The sequence below is a fragment of the Thunnus albacares genome, chromosome 7 (genome assembly GCF_914725855.1).
Source record: "Thunnus albacares chromosome 7, fThuAlb1.1, whole genome shotgun sequence".
NCBI lineage: Eukaryota > Metazoa > Chordata > Actinopteri > Scombriformes > Scombridae > Thunnus > Thunnus albacares.
Window position 1 is genome coordinate 23,149,394 of NC_058112.1, and position 18,709 is coordinate 23,168,102.

Consider the following 18,709-nt stretch of genomic DNA (forward strand, 5'->3'; position numbering starts at 1 on the left):
TCCTGGATGGCACATGCTACTTGTATTGGACTCTACACTGTGTGTGTCCTCATTATGGCATTACGGTGTCATTTGAGAAGCAGGATTCTTCAGGTTCTCGCGATAAGGAGTTTGGTGTTTTGAAAATTTAAATAAGACTGTCAAGAAGAAAATATATAAGCTAGATTCATTTGCAACACATCTTAAACTGACCCCGAGCTTCAAATCCCATTCTAACTAATAAGCTACTCATATACATCATGTGTACAGTATATATAGTATTAACACTTTGCCTAGTGTATTGCTACTTACATACACAACTCTGATATGATTGAAACTCACTGAATTCCTGCTAACTTACAGCAATTATCCAGCTATGCTTGTTAGCATCCTGTTTCTAGGCTGCTTCTCCAATCGCACGCAGAATAAAGAAAAATGAAGCACTTTACTCCTGTATAGCTAGCATTTTGGAATATTGTTTTTTTTTTACAAGTGAATTTATAAGATGGTCTTGCTTTTATATTTTATATTCCTTTTTGTATTATGTATACACAAATCTGTTCTATGGATTTTATGCTGTGATAAATACATATCGATATATATATGTAGAATATATATATTATGTGATATGCATGGTGTGAAGATCTGATATATGAACATTTGCTCTAGGCAATAATGTGTTGAATTGAATTATTGTTTATAGATATACAGTGTATAGATACATATGGATTTAATATGAAACTATCAGCATGTTTGAGGGAAGCAATCATCACTGAGTGTACTGGAGTTGGTTAATAATCATGATAACAGGCCAGCAGCCATTCTTTGATACTTGTAATCATTTTTAAAGGGTAAGACTGGAGGTTTTCTACATTTTTATTACTGACAACAAGATCCATGAAAAGACCAAAACCAACGATGCCTCTGTCTGTCTCTCAATACTTTCCAGCTTCCCCAGCCTGTCCCAAACCCAAATTCCTACTGAGGGTTTAAATCTTTTATAACAGGTGACAAATATATACTTCAAGTTCATAGCAAATGTTACTGATTAATAGTGTATTTAGTGGGGACTATCTTCAGCAACAGATTTGCTGTGCTAGTGGTTATTTTCAGCAACAATATGGTTTATGTGGGATTTACTCAAAATAAACTACAGTGCATATGTTCACTGTAATGAAGCAACATGTCAGTGCAACAATGTGGCTCATTGACAGATTTTGGACAACAACAGCAGGCAGTACTTGTTAGTAGGATCAATTCATTGTCGGTTTTGGTGTTTTCATGGGATTTGTTGGCAAGAAATATATAGAATATCATCAGACTTACCCTATAAAACTCATGTAGTTTGTGAAGGTAAAATGAGGGACCTTTTCACACTGCAAGGACAATGGACATTGACCCAAAAAACAAAGTAGACAATAAATCACAAGGCAAAGTGTACAAATATTATAGTGCCTTTGTGAGAGTATACTTTATATCCATGCTGTTTCCATTAAGCTCAGCTGAAACTTTACAGTATGTCAATAAAGGCATAACTTAACTCAACTGAGCTGTTCTTGTTTGACTGCAGGAGCATACTGTAAATTCAGACTGTGTACATTACTGTACACACACGGCATACGTGCCTGTTAAATTGCCACACTTCTATGAAATCTTCTCAAGTGTGTGCGTAGTGCAATTGTCTCTAGGAGTGACTGTTGTGTTGTGTGGGATATCAGCTGGATCTCTCCATCTGGTCGCAAGGGTGTAGGTCTCAGGAAAGGTAAGGGTGATGATGTGTGTGTGGGTGGGGGAGGCGGGGGCGGGGTTAAAGGTCATTGTTCTGTAAGTCTAGCATGTGTGGAGGGTCGGTGGATAGTCAAGTCACTGTGGAGAAAAACGCTCGTTATAAAAGCATCCCAGGTTTTCACGGCTGTCATCAAGTTTGATATTTGGTCATAAAGCCTTCATCGTGTACGGTGCATAGAATTATCTTATTTATCTGTTATCTTTTACAGACTAATTATTATCTATTACATTTAAATTCAAGAATATGCAACATTACAACATTGTGATGGCTTTGTGACCTTATCTCATTGACGTTCACAACTCATGTATGTGGAATGTTCTCGACTATCTGATATTCAAAGAAAACTTTCTTTGCAGATTTTTCTCATGCATTTTGCCAATTTGTGATTATTATCATGCTTGCCTTGGGGGATGTTTGGCTGAAACCTTGCTTTCCGACTTTTATTCACATCATTGCCTTGGATTTTCTGTTTTTCATCACAACCTCTGTCTTGCGGGAGGAAATGCTTTTGTCAAACAGCACATTTACCACTTCATACGTACTTGGTTTCAGGGGGAATTTGAACAGGGTATGATTGCTCGAGATTTATTCCCCTGTTGCCTGATGGAAACCAACTAATCATTCATACCGATACCGTTTTTTAGACATGGAGCGAGCCAAATTCAAATTTGCTTCTCGTGCTGTGGGCGGGAATGTTCACTGTTGCATAGCAGAGAATACATTTTAATGAAACTTGCTGAGTTTACACTTTTTCATGAGTGAAGAGCAAAATTATTTTTAAACAGCAAAACACTTTTACCATCACCTACCACATTTACAGTAGGTTGTGGTAAAATTAACTATCGGCAGATCAGTGCTCCATCTAAAAAAGTGATCACTAATCTCCTTGTTGCATCTGTCACATCATCTCACCTTTAACACCTGCATGTTATTTTCTCCTTCAGTGACAATGAGGACCATAAACCGTTAAAAGGAAGCCGCACGCCATCTAATGGGACAGTTAAGAGAGACGACAGTGACGACAGTTTAGTTGACTACGGGGAAGGAGGAGACGGACAGTTCAACGAGGATGGCTCGTTTATCGGCCAGTATAGCGGAAAGAGTGCCAGCAGGGACACTGCTGAGGGCCACGAGAGCTCGGAGGCCCCATCCCCTATTAACGCCATGAACTCCTTGAACTCCTTTGTGTAGCCAATCAGTCTCACAGACCAATTTGAGGGGCTGCGCTGACTGCTCAATCCCCACATCTCTCTTAAAGGCTGTCCCAACACCGCATGGCTTCACAATCACATGCCCCTTCCCGGTGCCACATTTGACACGTGAAACGCAGACGACTCATTAAAGACATCTACCTTTTCATTTGGAAATCTTTATGGAGAAGCTTGGAAACCCATGGCTCATTAAAGCCAAAGCAGCATTTACAGTAGGAAAGAAATAAGAAGTAGTTGAACAAGACATCTGATTTTAACAGTGCATGTATTACCTGATATGACCTAAAACCATATATTAATTAACACTTTGAGATTAACAAGCGTTGCATTTTTACCAGGAATCTCTTATGGACTATGCAGTGCTCGTCTGAACTATATTTGTTTTTGTTATTGGTTATTATATTATCTACTATGTTCAAATAGTAATCAGTGTCTAAATGACTATTACTCCATGTATTTTTTTCCAACACAGAAGCTTGTACAGGAATCTGTATTTAATACTGTAATTCATTTGTGTAATTCCATCATGCATTTACCGTGCACAAGGCAGATCATGTACAGTGTATATATATAAAGTGAACTGTCTGTAAACTGACTATTGGGAGCAGTACACGCAGCATGCCTGAGACTGCTGCATCGATACATCCTCATCTGTCACCGCTCTGTTGAATGCCCCAACTGCACCTACAGTATAAAGGAGGAAGCTGAAAATGCTGCATGGCATGTCATATGACCTCATAACCTTTGCCCTGCATGTGACCTCCACTTATTGAGCTTGATCTGAAGGCCAGTGGGAAATGCTGAGGGTGCGACAGCTTGCCTCAGTCCCTGCAGTGCTGCTGGGGTCGTCCTTCAGCAGGTAGTGCCTTTTCTTCAAACGCTGATTCCATTCTGAAGTCTCTTTCCAGAGTTCAGCGACTGGAACAGAGACTGTAGTAGGACTGCACAAGTTACACCCAAGGAGATAAGATAAGCTTGAGAAGAGGACTTTGTAGAGAGAGGAATAATTCATATACTCTTGTCATCTTTTTTTCTTTTTAAAGACGGTTCCCAATGCCTTGAGACACAGGAAAGGCTTTGATTCCTCCAAGAAGCTAAACGCACCCACATTGGATCAAAGTAAAACATTATTAAAACCACGTGTGGTGCACTTTGAAAGTCTGCAGTCATCATGTAGAGTACCCGCTTATATATTTCTGCAATGTATGAATGTATGGATATCTGTGATTGCGTGTCTGTGTGTGTGCTGATACGGTACATTATTCAATTTCTATTAGGCAAAAATTGTTCACTTGTACTAACTACACTTGAGGGCCTTCAGATGGGATCAAGATTTCTTTTCTCTTAACTTGCATCAAGTTTTATTTTTTTTAAGACGTGTAGAATATTTGTTGAATTTGTAAATACCTTGATTGATTGTACAGGGACAAGCAGCTTATAAGGCAGCCTAAGAGGCAATATTGTGCATGATATGGTTTAACTTGTTGATAGGACTGTATTAAATATAGATAACTTGTAGAGAATATATATATATATATATATATATATATTCTTTTTTTCTTGCTGTGCACAGTGTACATTGTACTGTAACTAACTGGACAGAAAAATGCACATAAATTTGAATTCTGATCGTATTCTGATTTGCTTGTCAACAAGTTTATTTCTGAAGTTACATAACTTTGGTATAGTACAACAACATGTAGGGTATACAACATTAATTGATGCAAAGAATTATATTACTCTGATTTGTATTGGTTTTACGCAGTAAAAGTACTGCCAAAATGATACTCTTTTTCTGACAGTATTGCAAATGGTTTTTGTATTTAAGAAACAGATTTGTACTAACAAAATGCTTTCTTTGTCTCTATTTAAGTTTCTCTCTCTTTTAGTGCAAGTATGAAATTCAAGCTACTGGAAATATAATGGATGAATAAATAATTATCTGCTTTAATATCAGTTTTCAGACTCTTCACTCAAAATGTCACTGTCCCCCTCTCGAAATGAGAGACGCTCTGTATTGCATCAGCAGACCTGTCAACCCTCCTGTTTTTTTCAGAATTCTCCCGTATTTTACCCTTCTCTCCCACTGTTCAAATATTTTCCCATAGATCTCCCATATTTTTAAAGTTGTACAACAAACTTTCATTTTATGTTGATTTTAGCAGCCCCTGTGGACAAAAGGGGTAGTATTTTCATGGAATGAAGACTGCATTCCCCATGAACACCATGCAGTAACATCTTGGCTAGCGTGTGCATTTGTTTTGGAAGCAAGTGAAAGAAGGTGGTGATGGTGAAGCGAAGTAAACTTTGTTTTAGTACATATAAGGTTAATGTAAGGCTGCATTCACCACCAAATCTGGCAATGCAGCGCCTTCCTGCAGGGTTATGCAGAGCTGTGAAACAATCATAATATAATGTTTTATATCTCAGATTCACTCCTTTGTTCTTGCTACACCGCCACTCGCTCTCCTCATTCACTCTCTAGCTCACTCAACCACCACTGCTCGCTCTCGTGCTCTAAGCTCGCTTGCACTCTATGAGTTGGGAGGCAAACAACAAGTCTAACTTTACTTTTAATGTTAGCAAACAAAGAGAAATGTCCTCCCCCTGTCCACCCCTCATCCTAGCACTACCTAGTCTTTGTAATCCCTCATGCTACAATGCTACATGTAATGTAAACAAAGGCTCTTCTGGTCTGTGTGCTGTAAATCATTTTGTCTAATTTTGCAAGGAATCTGACCCGATGGCAGGCATTTAGAATAACTACATAGAAATAACCAATCTTCTCGCTGATGGTCTCCTTTGTTATATAGAGGCATCAGAGGCATCGCAACTGTTTCATAACCAGTTAAAAGTTCCTTGTAGTAACTATAACCTTTCTAAAAAAATAAATAAATAAATGGGTTGGCGGTAACATATGTAGAACATTAGCATCTATTGATGAGAAGTCATTCAATCAAACCATAGACTGTAAAAAAATAATGGCACATGCCAATAAAACAAGAAGAAGAAGAACTCAAGGATGGATGATGAATGTTAGAGGGATGGAGTACCTGCCAGAAAGGCTAAAAGTTTGTGCAAGTGTCTCACCAAATGCGAGGAGGCTTACCTGTACTTACTGAAGACCAACCTCGGTCAAAGTCATGCTTTTTTTAAATATGCCACACAGATTTTAGTGTATCACATGGAGCCTCTCACTCACGCTCTCTCACTCACCCTATCTCTCCCATACATTTTTGTAATCACTCTCTCCTATCAACTGGCTCAGTAGCTTCTCTTAAAAATCACAATTGAAGCATAATGTGTAAGTGATGTATACATATCCTCATTCAAGTAGCCTAATACATAAATAAACTTGTAAGTGCTGAATTAATATGCCCTTTTGTGTTTTCATTTATATAATGCAGGGATGTTCACAGCATTTCACTTTCAACCACGTGTCTGATTCTGACCACCTAATTGTAGTCACTTACTTCATGTAGGAACTAGTTAACCCAGTTCTTGTTGCACTGATATTTTAAAGCAAGTGGTTGCCTAGTGATGATTTTAGGATTCACTGTGTGTACCCTTGTCTAAATGGAAGGGGCATGCAGACAGTGGTAGGATTGGTGGGGTGGCCCGGGGCAAAAATTTCCCTTATTTTCAAATCCCAGTGTTGACAGGCAAGCGTGAGATTTGATGAGTCATAAAAAGCCAGTTATTCAGTCTTGGTGCTAGAAAATGTAAGAATAAATGACTCATTACATAACACATGCCATTTCAGTATGCTACACAGAAGCGATTATAATTTTACACCCTTAAAGCAAGAAAATAAGAAATGCTGCAAGCTAGTGTGTGTGCGTGTGTGTGTGTGTGTTGGCAATGGACTGATACCATCTCCTGCTACACATGCCTGAGATATATTTAGAGCTGCAGTACCAGTCAAAAGTTCATTCCCTTAAATGAGAAAGTGTATCCAAACATTTGACTGGTACTGTATACGGATCTGAAGGAAATGATACCAAATATACTCAGATTTCAGCCCTCCAAAACTTAAAACACAGAGGCAGGTAAGGGCAATGTAAAAATGCATAACACACCACACACACCTACTTCCTTAGAGGATAGGTTCACAAGTTTTCAAGTCTGTCTTAAAACAACAGTCAGGTACCTATATGAACACTATAAGAGTGGATCAAGTGAATATCTGCCACATTTACATTCTTTTTAGCCTAAAATTCCCTCTTTGTGTTTCCTCGGACAGTGTCTCCCTTTTGAGCTGACATGGGCACTAAAAAGACTGTAACGTTGAAAAATATCTACTTGATTTGCCCAAGTTGAATGGTTGAAGTCTCATATTAGCTTCAGATAAACTTTTAAATACATTCTTATACAGGCGGAGGCCTGTGGATTTTGTCCCCCATCACGTACATTGTAAGCGCATCAGGAAGGGATCGTTTTTTGACTAGTATGAACAGGAGGAATGATTATGACAAGAAAAACCTATTTCAATGTTCATTTGGGCACTTGAATAATGTTTTAAGACAGACTTGAAAGACTGTTAACCCATCCTTTAAATGCGCAATGAGCAGCAATGATACCCTGCACAGTGAGTGAGCAGGAGCTGAGAACTTAGTAAATATGGATGCCTACACCTGCCTCAGTCTCCTTAGTGTGAAGCAGCTATAGAAAAGCCTTATGGAACACGACAGTTGGACTCCATCTTCTTGGCGCACACTTGCGGCACTTCCATTTCGATTACAGTCATATTGTCAGGGTAATAGCGAGAGAGCGGCTCACCATCTGGTGCATTATCACACAGTGTTGGTGTCAGGAAGCGGGTAAGTCTGGTATCTGGTGTCTTGGAAATACTTTCTCCCCCTCTGGCAAGGACTCTTCGCCTTCTGTTCACTCAGGTACACTAATTCATTTTCCTGGGTAAAGTTGTTAGGGAATATTTCACAGGATAGTTTGCATTTAATAATAGGAGCGATTAAAAATAGATTGCTGCAGCAGATACTTATGAATTGGGGTTGATACATTTTTTTTCTTCTGCCAAAATGAACCCAAGGAGAATTTTATTGGGTGCATCGACATGAACTGCAGCTGGCTGGAATAATGTCTTTATTATTACAACCATGCTCAGCAGTAATGATCTGAAAGACCTGGTGACCTTCAGCTACTGAATGATGATTTTTGTTTGACAGGTTTTCCCTCTTGACTTTACTGCCACCTAGTGATACTGAGGCATTTACAATGGCTGAAATGAGCAACAGGCTCATGTGATGCAGTGACATTATTTATTGAAATTTTTTAATTTAAGTTGCACAAAGCCTGCAATGAAAATACTACACTTTATGTTGAGGGGAGATATCTGCCACAGTTGCAAAATCTATACCTACTGTAACTCACTAAATACTGTATTCAAATCTCAATTTTTTGAATTATCTTATATTTTAGCTAAAAGCCTGAAAAACTGAATTTATTTGGCCCTTTGTTGACATCCCCAGCCCTCATTTACAATGGTTATTTATTTTCATGGCAACAGAATCACATTATTTGTCCGTTTATTGGTGATCATTGCCACCAAACAAGCAGCTGCCCTATTACCCTTATGAACTCCACCCAACCCCCTACTCTCCCTTCCTGCTGCTCCACCATACCGACCCCTCCCACCATCCTCTCATTCCTCATCCAATTCTCAGTGGATTCATTCTGTGTCAGCTCTATGTCTGCCATAACATCCATTATCTTTCCCCCACCTCCTCTCAGTCCAGCTCCTTGATTTACTGCTGGGCAGAAAGCCTGGTTTGAATTGATCTACTGGTGATTTTATGTCTACCTCTAGTCTGCTTTCAGTGGGAGGGAATCGTTACACTGTCTCGTTGTGATGTCCTGTTTTTAAGCAACCTGGGAGCTCTCTAAACGAATCATTTGCATACCACATGCTCAAGCGAAGGATGTGATCTTTCAGTATCTACAAGCCTCCCAATAAGACGTTACACAGAATGAAGGATATCAAAGGCAGGTATTAGAAAAACACCATCATTTAGTTTCTGGTATTTTTTAAGTGTGTGCTGAGCTGCAGGGCGTCTGTTCCTTAGATGTAAGTGGCAGAGCCTTTGTGTCTTATGTAAATTTGCCCTTTTCTGATGCTCTGAGAGCTGGGGAGGATAATTGTTTATGATTACTCTGTGACATTTCCATATGGCTGACGAACAGTTTGCCAACACACACACACACAGACACACACACACCCACCCACATCTGCCAAGACCAAGCTGTTCTGAGTCCGAATCTTAGGTTCCTTTTGCCTGAAATTGAACACCCCAACTGTAAAGGGGAAATCACCCCTTCCAGTATAAAGGTATCATTTCGTCACCAGTACTTCTAACAACCCAAAGAGGCTGAAGGGAGGTGGGAGGGACAGTGAGCTGATATGGTGACACATATCATTCCTCTCCTCTTGGATGGATGCTACATAAAGTGAGTGTGCTTTGTTCTATCGATCTGATATTAACACTCTCTATCCACCCCCCCCCCCACCCCTCATTTTATCATGATAGCACCGCCGGGATTATAATCCTCTCCACACCCTGATTCCTATTCCCCATGCGCCCCCACCACATCCCATGCATATTTGGACTGGTTGGATGGATGGTTGGGGAGGGGTGGCGTAGGGGTGGGGGTGGGGGGTTACCTTTCCATGATCCCCTGTGAAGATCATTGGGGCTAAATCACATTTACCCCCTCCCTCTTCTTCCTCCTCCTCTTCTGCCACGCAGATAGATGACAGCCACCTATTCTTTCCTCCAGACAGCGGGGTGTTTGCTGTTCCTCTTATCTACCCCAGAGACCGGTCTTGTAACAGTGTTATTCACCAGCAGGATCTGTCTCTATTTGCACTGCATGTTGTAAGAGGAACAAAAGTGTTTGTCTGAGGGTTGAATACACATAGATCTTGGATAACCTACACACAAAATAATATCCTTTTGGGCCCTGTATCATGCCGCTCTATTTGGATGTTGTGTATTTCCTCAGTGTTACTGGATCCCTCTGGCTTGGCTTTTTTTTTTTGTGGACTGACATATTTTCCAAATACGTCCCCCTGAGCTGAAAATAATGCCTTTTTTTCTTGTGTATGAACACCAACTCAAAATAAACAATATTATTTTATGAAAAGTCAGAATAATAACAGCCTTAGGGAACAAAGCAGCAACACTCGACTTGATATAGAGCTGTAACCTTCATGTTAAGTCAGTTTCTGATCACATTAAAAAGTACTTCTTTGATATGTTTCCCCAAATTCATTCAAGGGGACTAAGTCCTTAAATTAATTCTACCCTGCTCTTTCTCAAAGATTCCTGCATTATTTATGGGCCGCCACCACAACAGATTATTATTTGCTGTGTGGTGTTTGCATCCAAGATTTAAATCTAATCCCAGGGGATTGAGATAGTCTCATGTTTAGACTGACACATGGGCACAGCGTTGTAATTAGTGGAGGTGCCCTTTTGATATCTGCCTGATGAAAAACAGGCTGACATTTAACATGCAGGCTCCAGTCACACTAGCTTCTCGTTTACACCAAATGATGTCTAGTCATGCAGATAGTTTTGTTGTTATCTGCTGAAGTTTTGAGATTCCTGCCTCTGGAAGTTTTGCCACTATAACCAAAAAATGTAATTACTTTTTTTTGTGGTGCTCAAAACATTGAAAAAAAAAAAAAACTTTGCCTGAGAAAACAACCTCACAACAACATACATTTCCAGAAGAAGATGTTCAGGCTACTTGAGAAAATTCAGAAATCCCTGTAAACAGTTTTTATAGGATCTTATTCTTCAAAAATAGCTTGAGCTTCTCGGGTGCACACATGTTGTTATGTAGTGTAAAATAAACATCTAAATAAACATCTAAATGAGCCTGTTGGGATTTACACTTTTATATTTAGATATGCTTCAAGTTTTGCCTGTTAAACACAATGTTGAGTCATTTTTTATATCCCTTATATGTATTTTTGTAAGAATCAGGGAGGATGACAACTTAATTGTACACTGAGGCAGTTGAGTGAGACAGGCTGAAGGGCACAAACATGCTTTACTGAACCAAAAAATAAATAAATAGAGTTATTACTGGGAAGGTAATCAGGCAAAAACAAAGGAAGTAAGCTTGGCAGATAGACATGTCTTAAAAACAGTCAAGAGGGCATAGACAGAGAGCAAAAATAGGGCAAAAGCTGAGGCAACATACAATAGACCATCTGATAAAAAAGGTTAATGCTTGATGGGGGGGTGCACAGTGTAATACTGGGGCTGATAACTAATGGGAAGCAGGTGTGTACAGTTAAGTAGGAGATTGGTCAGGTGATGGAAGGGGAACCACACTGAGGATAACTGGTGAGCAGGTGAGGAATGGACAGGAAATGTCTGAATGGTATTAATTTAAGAGAACTAAAGACATAAAGCATGTGTAGAATGACTTTTTTTTGCACAAGAACCAAATGATCAACATTGCATTTTGAGCTATGCACATTTTCTTTATAAAAAATCATCTTTGTTATCTCTTTAGTGAAGATATGTCACTGTTTAAGATACAGGCACTTATACTTATTGACACTTATTGATATTAATACTGAAAAGGAAACTAAAAGGGTAAAATTATGGAGAATTGATACTCAACTCTGCGGCTCTAAGGGTATTTTTGGCAACTACTAGCTTTTAGCTTTATGACTACATTTATTTAATGGTTGAGTTTCAACAGCTCATATTATAAACTCCCATTAGCAGCTGCTCTCAGCATCAAAGCCTTGATGAACTGTCTGCAAGCACCCTTCCCAATGCCAAAATAGATAGATAGATAGATAGATAGATAGATAGATAGATAGATAGATAGATAGATAGATAGATAGATAGATAGATAGATAAATAAATAAAGGAACCTTGCCCAACACAAAACATCAGACAAAGTAAGTAGATGGCTAGTGAACACAGTGGAGCCTCAATCATAAAGACCCAGATATTTTCTGAGGGCTTGGTGGAGACTAAACAAGAGTTAAAAGGAGCATGTATATTAGATTTATATTCACTTGAGGTCCAGAAAGACGATCTCGATGAATATTATTTGCTCCTCTCTGATGCTGCTGCTGCTGGATGTCAAAGTAAACAACTTTTTTCTAGGTGATGGTTGTGTAAGTTAACATTAGCTTGGTTTGATGTTTTCTTGCTACAAGGGAGGAAATTTAGGCAATTCACCTCTTTTTTTTTAAATCAAAAACTGAATAGTCAAGACTGCTAGTTAGCAACCTGAAATTGATGTTGTTGCTAGGTAATAGTTGCTAACGTCTGCGCGTGACTTAGCTTAGCTAACGTTAACAGTAACTGTCAACCAAAAGGTTTTAGCAAGAGAGAGTCTGTTCTGCGTTTTTTATCAGAAGTGTGAACAACTGACTTTTTAATTTATTGTTTAATACATTTCTATGATTGATATTACATTGGAAATGGCATGTAAAGTTACTGTAACTCTCTCTCTCTCTCTCTCTCCCTAATGACATTACATTTAGCCTTTGAATAGATATTAAAATAGCAGAGTGATGAAGGCAAATAAACTTGAAACATGCATTGAGCTTAACATGGACGCTCTATTTCACGAGAAAACTCTTAAAATGGAAAGAGCCCGTGGACACAATTAACCCTTTTTGAGATTTTATGACTTGAGAGAAAACAGTCCTGCATAATAGACAAGTGCAAAATAGACATAATAGCTCACAGCCCCGACATAAAAAGCAAGCTTTCCAACTAACGTTATAATAGAATACCTTACTTTTAAACCCCCCTTTAAAATGTTCATATTATAATAAAATAGTGGATGACTATAAATTATAATCTGTACTAGACCAAAGCCAACCCCTAAATGGTACCAGCCAGTTTAGCTCACATATTGAAGCAAAGTTGGATCATTAAATCAACTTTAAGAGGTGTAGATTGAGACATCTGAACTGTTTTATAAGCATGAACTTGTTTCCTATGTTGGTTAGGTCATCCTCATGTTCTGGGAGACCTTCACTGAGCCACTGCTTCATGGTCCTGGGGAAAAAGCTCGTCTAGCGCCCCCCTAAGTTGACAGTCGTAACCCTTCATCCAATCCACGGGGACAGGACCGCGGCTCTGTCAGTTTCTTTCCCCGCTCTTGAGCGCCCGGCGATGCGGTGCTGAGCAGGTGCGAGCATCGTGAAGGACACGCAGACGGACGGACGCGTTTGCCCGCTACAGAAGGTAAGGACACTGGGAGCACTGGGTGGATAATAGTGAAAACTGACTGTTAGACATAATTTGCAGATAAACCGTTAACTGCATTTTTGACAGCTGGGAAATCAGTGTTGTTTACAAGAGGCTGAGTGGGATGGATGCGCGGATGGGATGGAGCTTATGCAGCCGTCCGCAGTGCAGAAATGTTAACGATTTGGATTCGAAGAAATTGCATTTATGCGGGATTTTGTGTGTGTCGTGGTGACAGATGCAGAGAGATACTGTGCTTGCAGAATCAGACTTGTCGTGGCGTGGTGGGGATGATGCATGATCCGCTGCAACATCCTGGCAGGCACTTCCCTCCCAAAAAAATAGTCGATGCACTGAGCAGATGTAAAGATGATCTGTATGTTTTCAGCCTTATATATATCACATCTGCCGTAAAATATTAAGCTTCAGTATTAGATTCAGCATTAATTAGACCACGCCAGAGGCCATAGCGCCTAATAGCGCCGCACATACCGATGATTGAAACTGCCGCCTGCCTTCTAGCCAAGAGATTAGGAAGCACCCGACGACTGTAAACACTTTCATCTGGGATGGAACTAAAACGCATGTCCATGTGTTAGTGATTGATTGAGGCATATGGTGCGGCTCTGTCATGGTTACTGGCAGACTGAGCCATAATGCTTAGTAATGGCTCACTGCAGCCAGGGTTATTTTGTCAGGATGTCAGGTGCTGGAGAAGGTGTCATGGGCGCGTCCTGACTCACCAGACTAGGCTTCAGTGGAGAGAAATTGTTCATGCTACATGTTGCCAAAGTGAGGTTTAGGGACCTAGAGAGGTCCTTGAGAGGGAGGGAAGAGGGCCTTCATCATGTAGAAAAATTATTGATGATGACATGGTGAATAAGGATGATGGAGGTTTTCCACACATACCCTTCAAACAAGTCATGAAATTGTGCTCTGATTTATAGTGAACTACAAAAATCTAAAATGTGAATCTTTGCTTTTAAAAATATTACATTGGTATTCATTTAATAGCTGCTGTGGCTCTGGACACTGTGAGTTAGCACACTGTGAAGTCTATCTGCAACTGAGGATGTTTGTCTTCATGACCACATGATCGTGTATGGGTCGATAATTAGAGAAAGCACTGTAATAGTTGTCAGAACAATGGCAGTTATTGCTTGAGTGCATGACTTAGTCCACTGTAACAGACACCAGAAGTCACCACAACTTTTCATTGTGGTCTAAAGAACTTGTAATTGTGACTCATGGTTTCATAAATAATACCAAGCCAGAAGGGTAATATGACTTCTAAAAGGCCTATTTATTTGCTATTTACAGTTTTATAATTGTTTTTTCTCAATTGTGAAGGGCAAAGCTCACTGAATCAGAACCTGATATTGATGATTATTGGTTCCAGATTGCATATTAATGTTGTTTATGAAGAGTTTAATTGATATTGTGTTAAGAACCTATTGTGTGCCCCCACACCTGTTACTTAGCCAATTAGTCTTTATCCAATTTATATAAATATGTGTGTATCTTCAGATGATCAGGTCTGAACATTTAAACCTCTGCGCACTGTAGACCTAAATATTTTTTACCTTCATCTTAAGCTTTTTTGGTATGTTTTTAGCTATTCAGTGCCATATGTGAGATTCTCAACTGTGTGATTGCACTGACTGAATCAGAGCCATAAAATGTGGCACAAAGTGTCAAAGGGATTCCAATGGCCGCCTGTCAGGTGGAGCACTTTATGAATCTTGTAAGCTTGGCTGCTGCTAATGCATGTTCTGCTGTCCTGTGTTCACCCTGAGGACAGATGGTCTCCTTCATGCCAGGTGACTGAATTTACTCTGCTCAGAAGTAGGCTAACCTACTACGTCCAAAGCTGGATTGTACATTTTTATCCCCTTGCTCTACAGTAAAACACGTCTGAATATAGAGCTTTGAATTTTTGAATAAGTTGTTCACTGCCAGCACATTTCCTGTAGGGTCACAGCGGCTTGTCGGGGGCTGCCTGATGAGGAACTTTTTACATAACACAATGCCCTGCAAGATGTGACTGTTCTGTGATGCATTTCAAGGCTACAGCCTCAGCCTCCATTAGTGTCACAGTGAAATGACTCAACATAACCGTACACTTACTTCTCCTTTGGTTTGAAGCTTCAATCACACACATCTGTCACGTATTGAGGTGGACAGGGTAACCTTACCTGAGGCAAAAAGTAGAGCTGTCTTCAACCTCCCCTTACTCACTTCACTTTTGTCAGCAGTGCTTTGTAATGTTGTGAACGTGGGCACGAGGGTGAAAGAGATTGCTTTTACCATTATTATATTCAGCAAGACAAGAATTTTTCCATATCACCATGTCCTTACCAGGGACTTTTACTGCCTCAATTTAATCAGCACCATTTGGTTTCTCAAAGCAGAACCTTGGATGTTTGCCATTTAAGATTAAGGTAATTTTATAGTCATTTTAGGAGATTAGATTTGTGTCCTTCCGAGCCCTGGGTAACACATTTTTGGGGGAGAGTCAAAGAGTCAAAGTCAAAGCATTATCTGAACAAAGGAAGGTAGATTTTACGTGTGATTCTGAAAAGACTCCAAACTGATTGGCAGCATTGGCATTTGGCAGCAGGGCTAGTTTGTTAGGCACTGTTTGTTCTGTCGCACTGAATTCAGTGTCAGTCACGCTGGAGGGAATACGTCCTGTAGACTTGTGTCATTGTTAAAATAAATGCAGTAGGATAGGATATATCAAGGAAAGGCAGCCTTTGCACGTGAACATTTATGTGTAGAAACACACACACACACACCAGCTTTAATTGCTGCAGCTGTCCTCAGTGCCTGTACAAGTGCATCTCTCTATCCTGCTGACAAAACATGTATGCTCGTATCTTGATGCTTCCTTTAGATTGCTAAGCAATTTACACACCGGCGATCAATAGCGAGATCCACTAATGGTACGGCAGTTAGGCGGGGACATGACGTCTTCTGTGTTTGCCTGGAGACAGACCTCTCCTCTGTTCATGCCTGAGGAGGAGAAAGGGCCTCAGTCCCCATCTGCCATCCCTGGCTGCCTGTATACAGGACTAGCACTAGCCCCGCCATTGATTCTCCCACTGTGGTCTGCTCTCTGCTCTCTGCAGGCATGTGACCCTATAGATCTTACGTGGAGAGACAGAGCTAAGTGGGAAAAACTTATTGGCACAGTACGAATTTGTATCCCACTTGTTGATCATCCATCTAATTTGTGTACTGTTAGACTAAGCTATAATGCTAATGTAAATGTACTTAATGTTATTTAGATATTTAATGGTTTGTGTTACTATCATTTTTTTCAAAATTCTCTGCTTTGTAATGCCAACAGGTAGAGAAGATAGCTATGTAGTTTAGAATTGAAACGATTAGTCGATTAATCAATTAGTCGAATGACAGAAAATCTATTGATAACTATTTTGATAATCAATTTTATATCTTGTCTGATGTGATATCAAACTGGCCAAAACAAGACATTTGAAGATGACATCATAGGCTCGAAGAAACTGTGATGGGCATTTATTTGCTTTTTTATAGACCAAACAATTAGTTGAGATAATTCCACGGATTAAGTGGTAATTCAAATAACTGTTAGTTTCAGCTTCAAGTATCTAGCTGTATTTTTTAAAGCAGCCTACATATATGTGTAGAACCTCTTGTATCATTCTTTTTCTTTTTTTGATCGAATAAGGCTTTGCTGCCGGGGCAGATGTTCTCTCTCTGGGGCCACTGCTGCCTACTTGAATCTAATGATCTCAAAAAGTTGCTCCCAGCACTTCAGGAGGCTAGTTACTTTTAATGCCAAACCCTATATGATTAATTATTTAGCAACACCGAATTGAAGTTGTTTTAGTGTGTACACACACATGCATGTATGTGACTGATCTAGCTTTGCTGCATGATTTGTATCTCCCATATCTATGATCAGGATACAATACAGCCTTTATAAATGGCCTTTTAGTGATTTACACAAATGCAGCACATTGTTGAAGATAAAAATAGATTTACATGATACAGCAACCGCTGGCTTTTTGTCTATTTATAACATTAAAGCTGCTGGGGAAAAAAAAGTTTTTCATTTGTTATCAAGTGAAAATATTCTTTTGAATAAATAGCCTGATTGTGAAAACATCAAAAATCAAACTCCCCTCAAGATATAACGTAAAGTGTCTTTTATCTTAGAACATTTAGTCTGTTCCCTTTCTCTTTATCAGTGTGATTTTGTTGGTTGATAAAGTGCTGAGCTTCCTTGGTGACTCACATGGTTCCTCCACTGTCTACCAAAGTCTCATTCTAAATCAGATCCATCCATTTCCATTAAGATAATGTGCACTGGACAAGCAGGTAGTGTTCAGGAATTGTCTGGTATCTCGTCCTGCCACTCACAGGAGGAAATGGGATGACATTGATCAATGTCATCAAAGTGTTATCACGCAGTGGGTGGAAGTTACAGGTTCAGTGACACGAAGGATTTGTCAGTGGCCTGTTGGGGCAATTGAAGAGTTTAATCTCTCAAAACCAGAACTGAAATGAAACTGAGAAAGAAATCATCAAGATTGACTTAACAAAGATGACAGATGACAGACAACTCTCAATACCAACCATTGTTTTGAAACAGCATGTTTCCTTTTTTGGACCTTACCTCTTACTTTATTGGTTCCAGGGCATCTTTGTGTCTGATACTTTTAAAATAATGACTTAAGGTTGATGAATTTGAGACGTAACATTAGCTATTTTTAACAGTTAACAGTAGCAGTTAAAATCTGTAACTAGGTTACATCTAACAAGATTTCACTTCTTTTCTCTGATTTGTCGCTTGGTATTCTCTGAGATATTTTTATACTTTACAATCAAAGTAAATCTTTTGGGATTTATGGACTCATTTAGAAGGAGATTACAAATGTGTGCCATTCACCGGCTAATTTCAGTTAACACCATAATCAACCTTTTTAACTTTTTACTGGTAATATTTGACTTTGTGCACATCCTTCATTACAATGTCAGCACAGAAAATTGTTTGTTTGTTAATTAGGAGGGCAAACCTTATCTGGCTTTACAAGGATGCATTCAATTTCCACAATGATTTCAAGAGTTATTTGCTCATCAAATAGCTAATTGCATTTTGGTCGTTGTTAGCTAGTAAAGAGGTTTGTATTTAATGATGATAACAAGTAAAAGTGACAGCACTTCAAGGTTAACAAGTTCAGAGGACAGTTTTTACTAATTAAGTAGTTAATTTTAAGCATCTTAATGTGAATGGGTCTTAATTAAACTACTCCTCAAAGTGTCAGATTACCTCTTGTGAATTTGTTTAACATTTCACTGAGCAGAAATATTGTGTTACACACAGTGGACTGACTTCTCACATGGGAGTCTTGAGCCATCTGTTTTTACACCTTCGCGGGTGCAGTCAGATACATTGTTTACGGTGTTGTTGAGAAGCTGCGCAGTCAAAC

At 39.4% G+C, this 18,709-nt stretch overlaps 2 protein-coding genes across 19 annotated transcripts in view; both read left to right on the forward strand.

Annotated features, from left to right (window-relative positions):
- Positions 1-4,930, forward strand: part of LOC122985801 (neuronal cell adhesion molecule-like) — a 42,805-nt gene extending 37,875 nt beyond the window's left edge. For all 15 annotated transcript variants that reach the window (XM_044356720.1, XM_044356722.1, XM_044356726.1 and 12 more), the window contains one exon: positions 2,713-4,930. In XM_044356720.1, the coding sequence (XP_044212655.1) occupies positions 2,713-2,959 (247 nt within the window). In that variant the 3' untranslated portion in view covers positions 2,960-4,930. The remainder of the gene's footprint in view (positions 1-2,712) is intronic.
- Positions 4,931-11,944: 7,014 nt separating this feature from the next.
- LOC122985946 (contactin-1a-like) overlaps positions 11,945-18,709 on the forward strand; it is a 71,026-nt gene continuing 64,261 nt past the window's right edge. Inside the window, exons 1-2 of one of the 4 annotated variants that reach the window (XM_044356983.1) lie at positions 11,945-12,115; positions 12,992-13,229. The gene's annotated coding sequence lies outside the window, so the exon portion shown is untranslated. Of the gene's footprint in view, positions 12,146-12,991; positions 13,230-18,709 lie in introns of all 4 variants that reach the window. The other 3 variants (XM_044356982.1, XM_044356981.1, XM_044356980.1) reach the window with 3 other exon arrangements.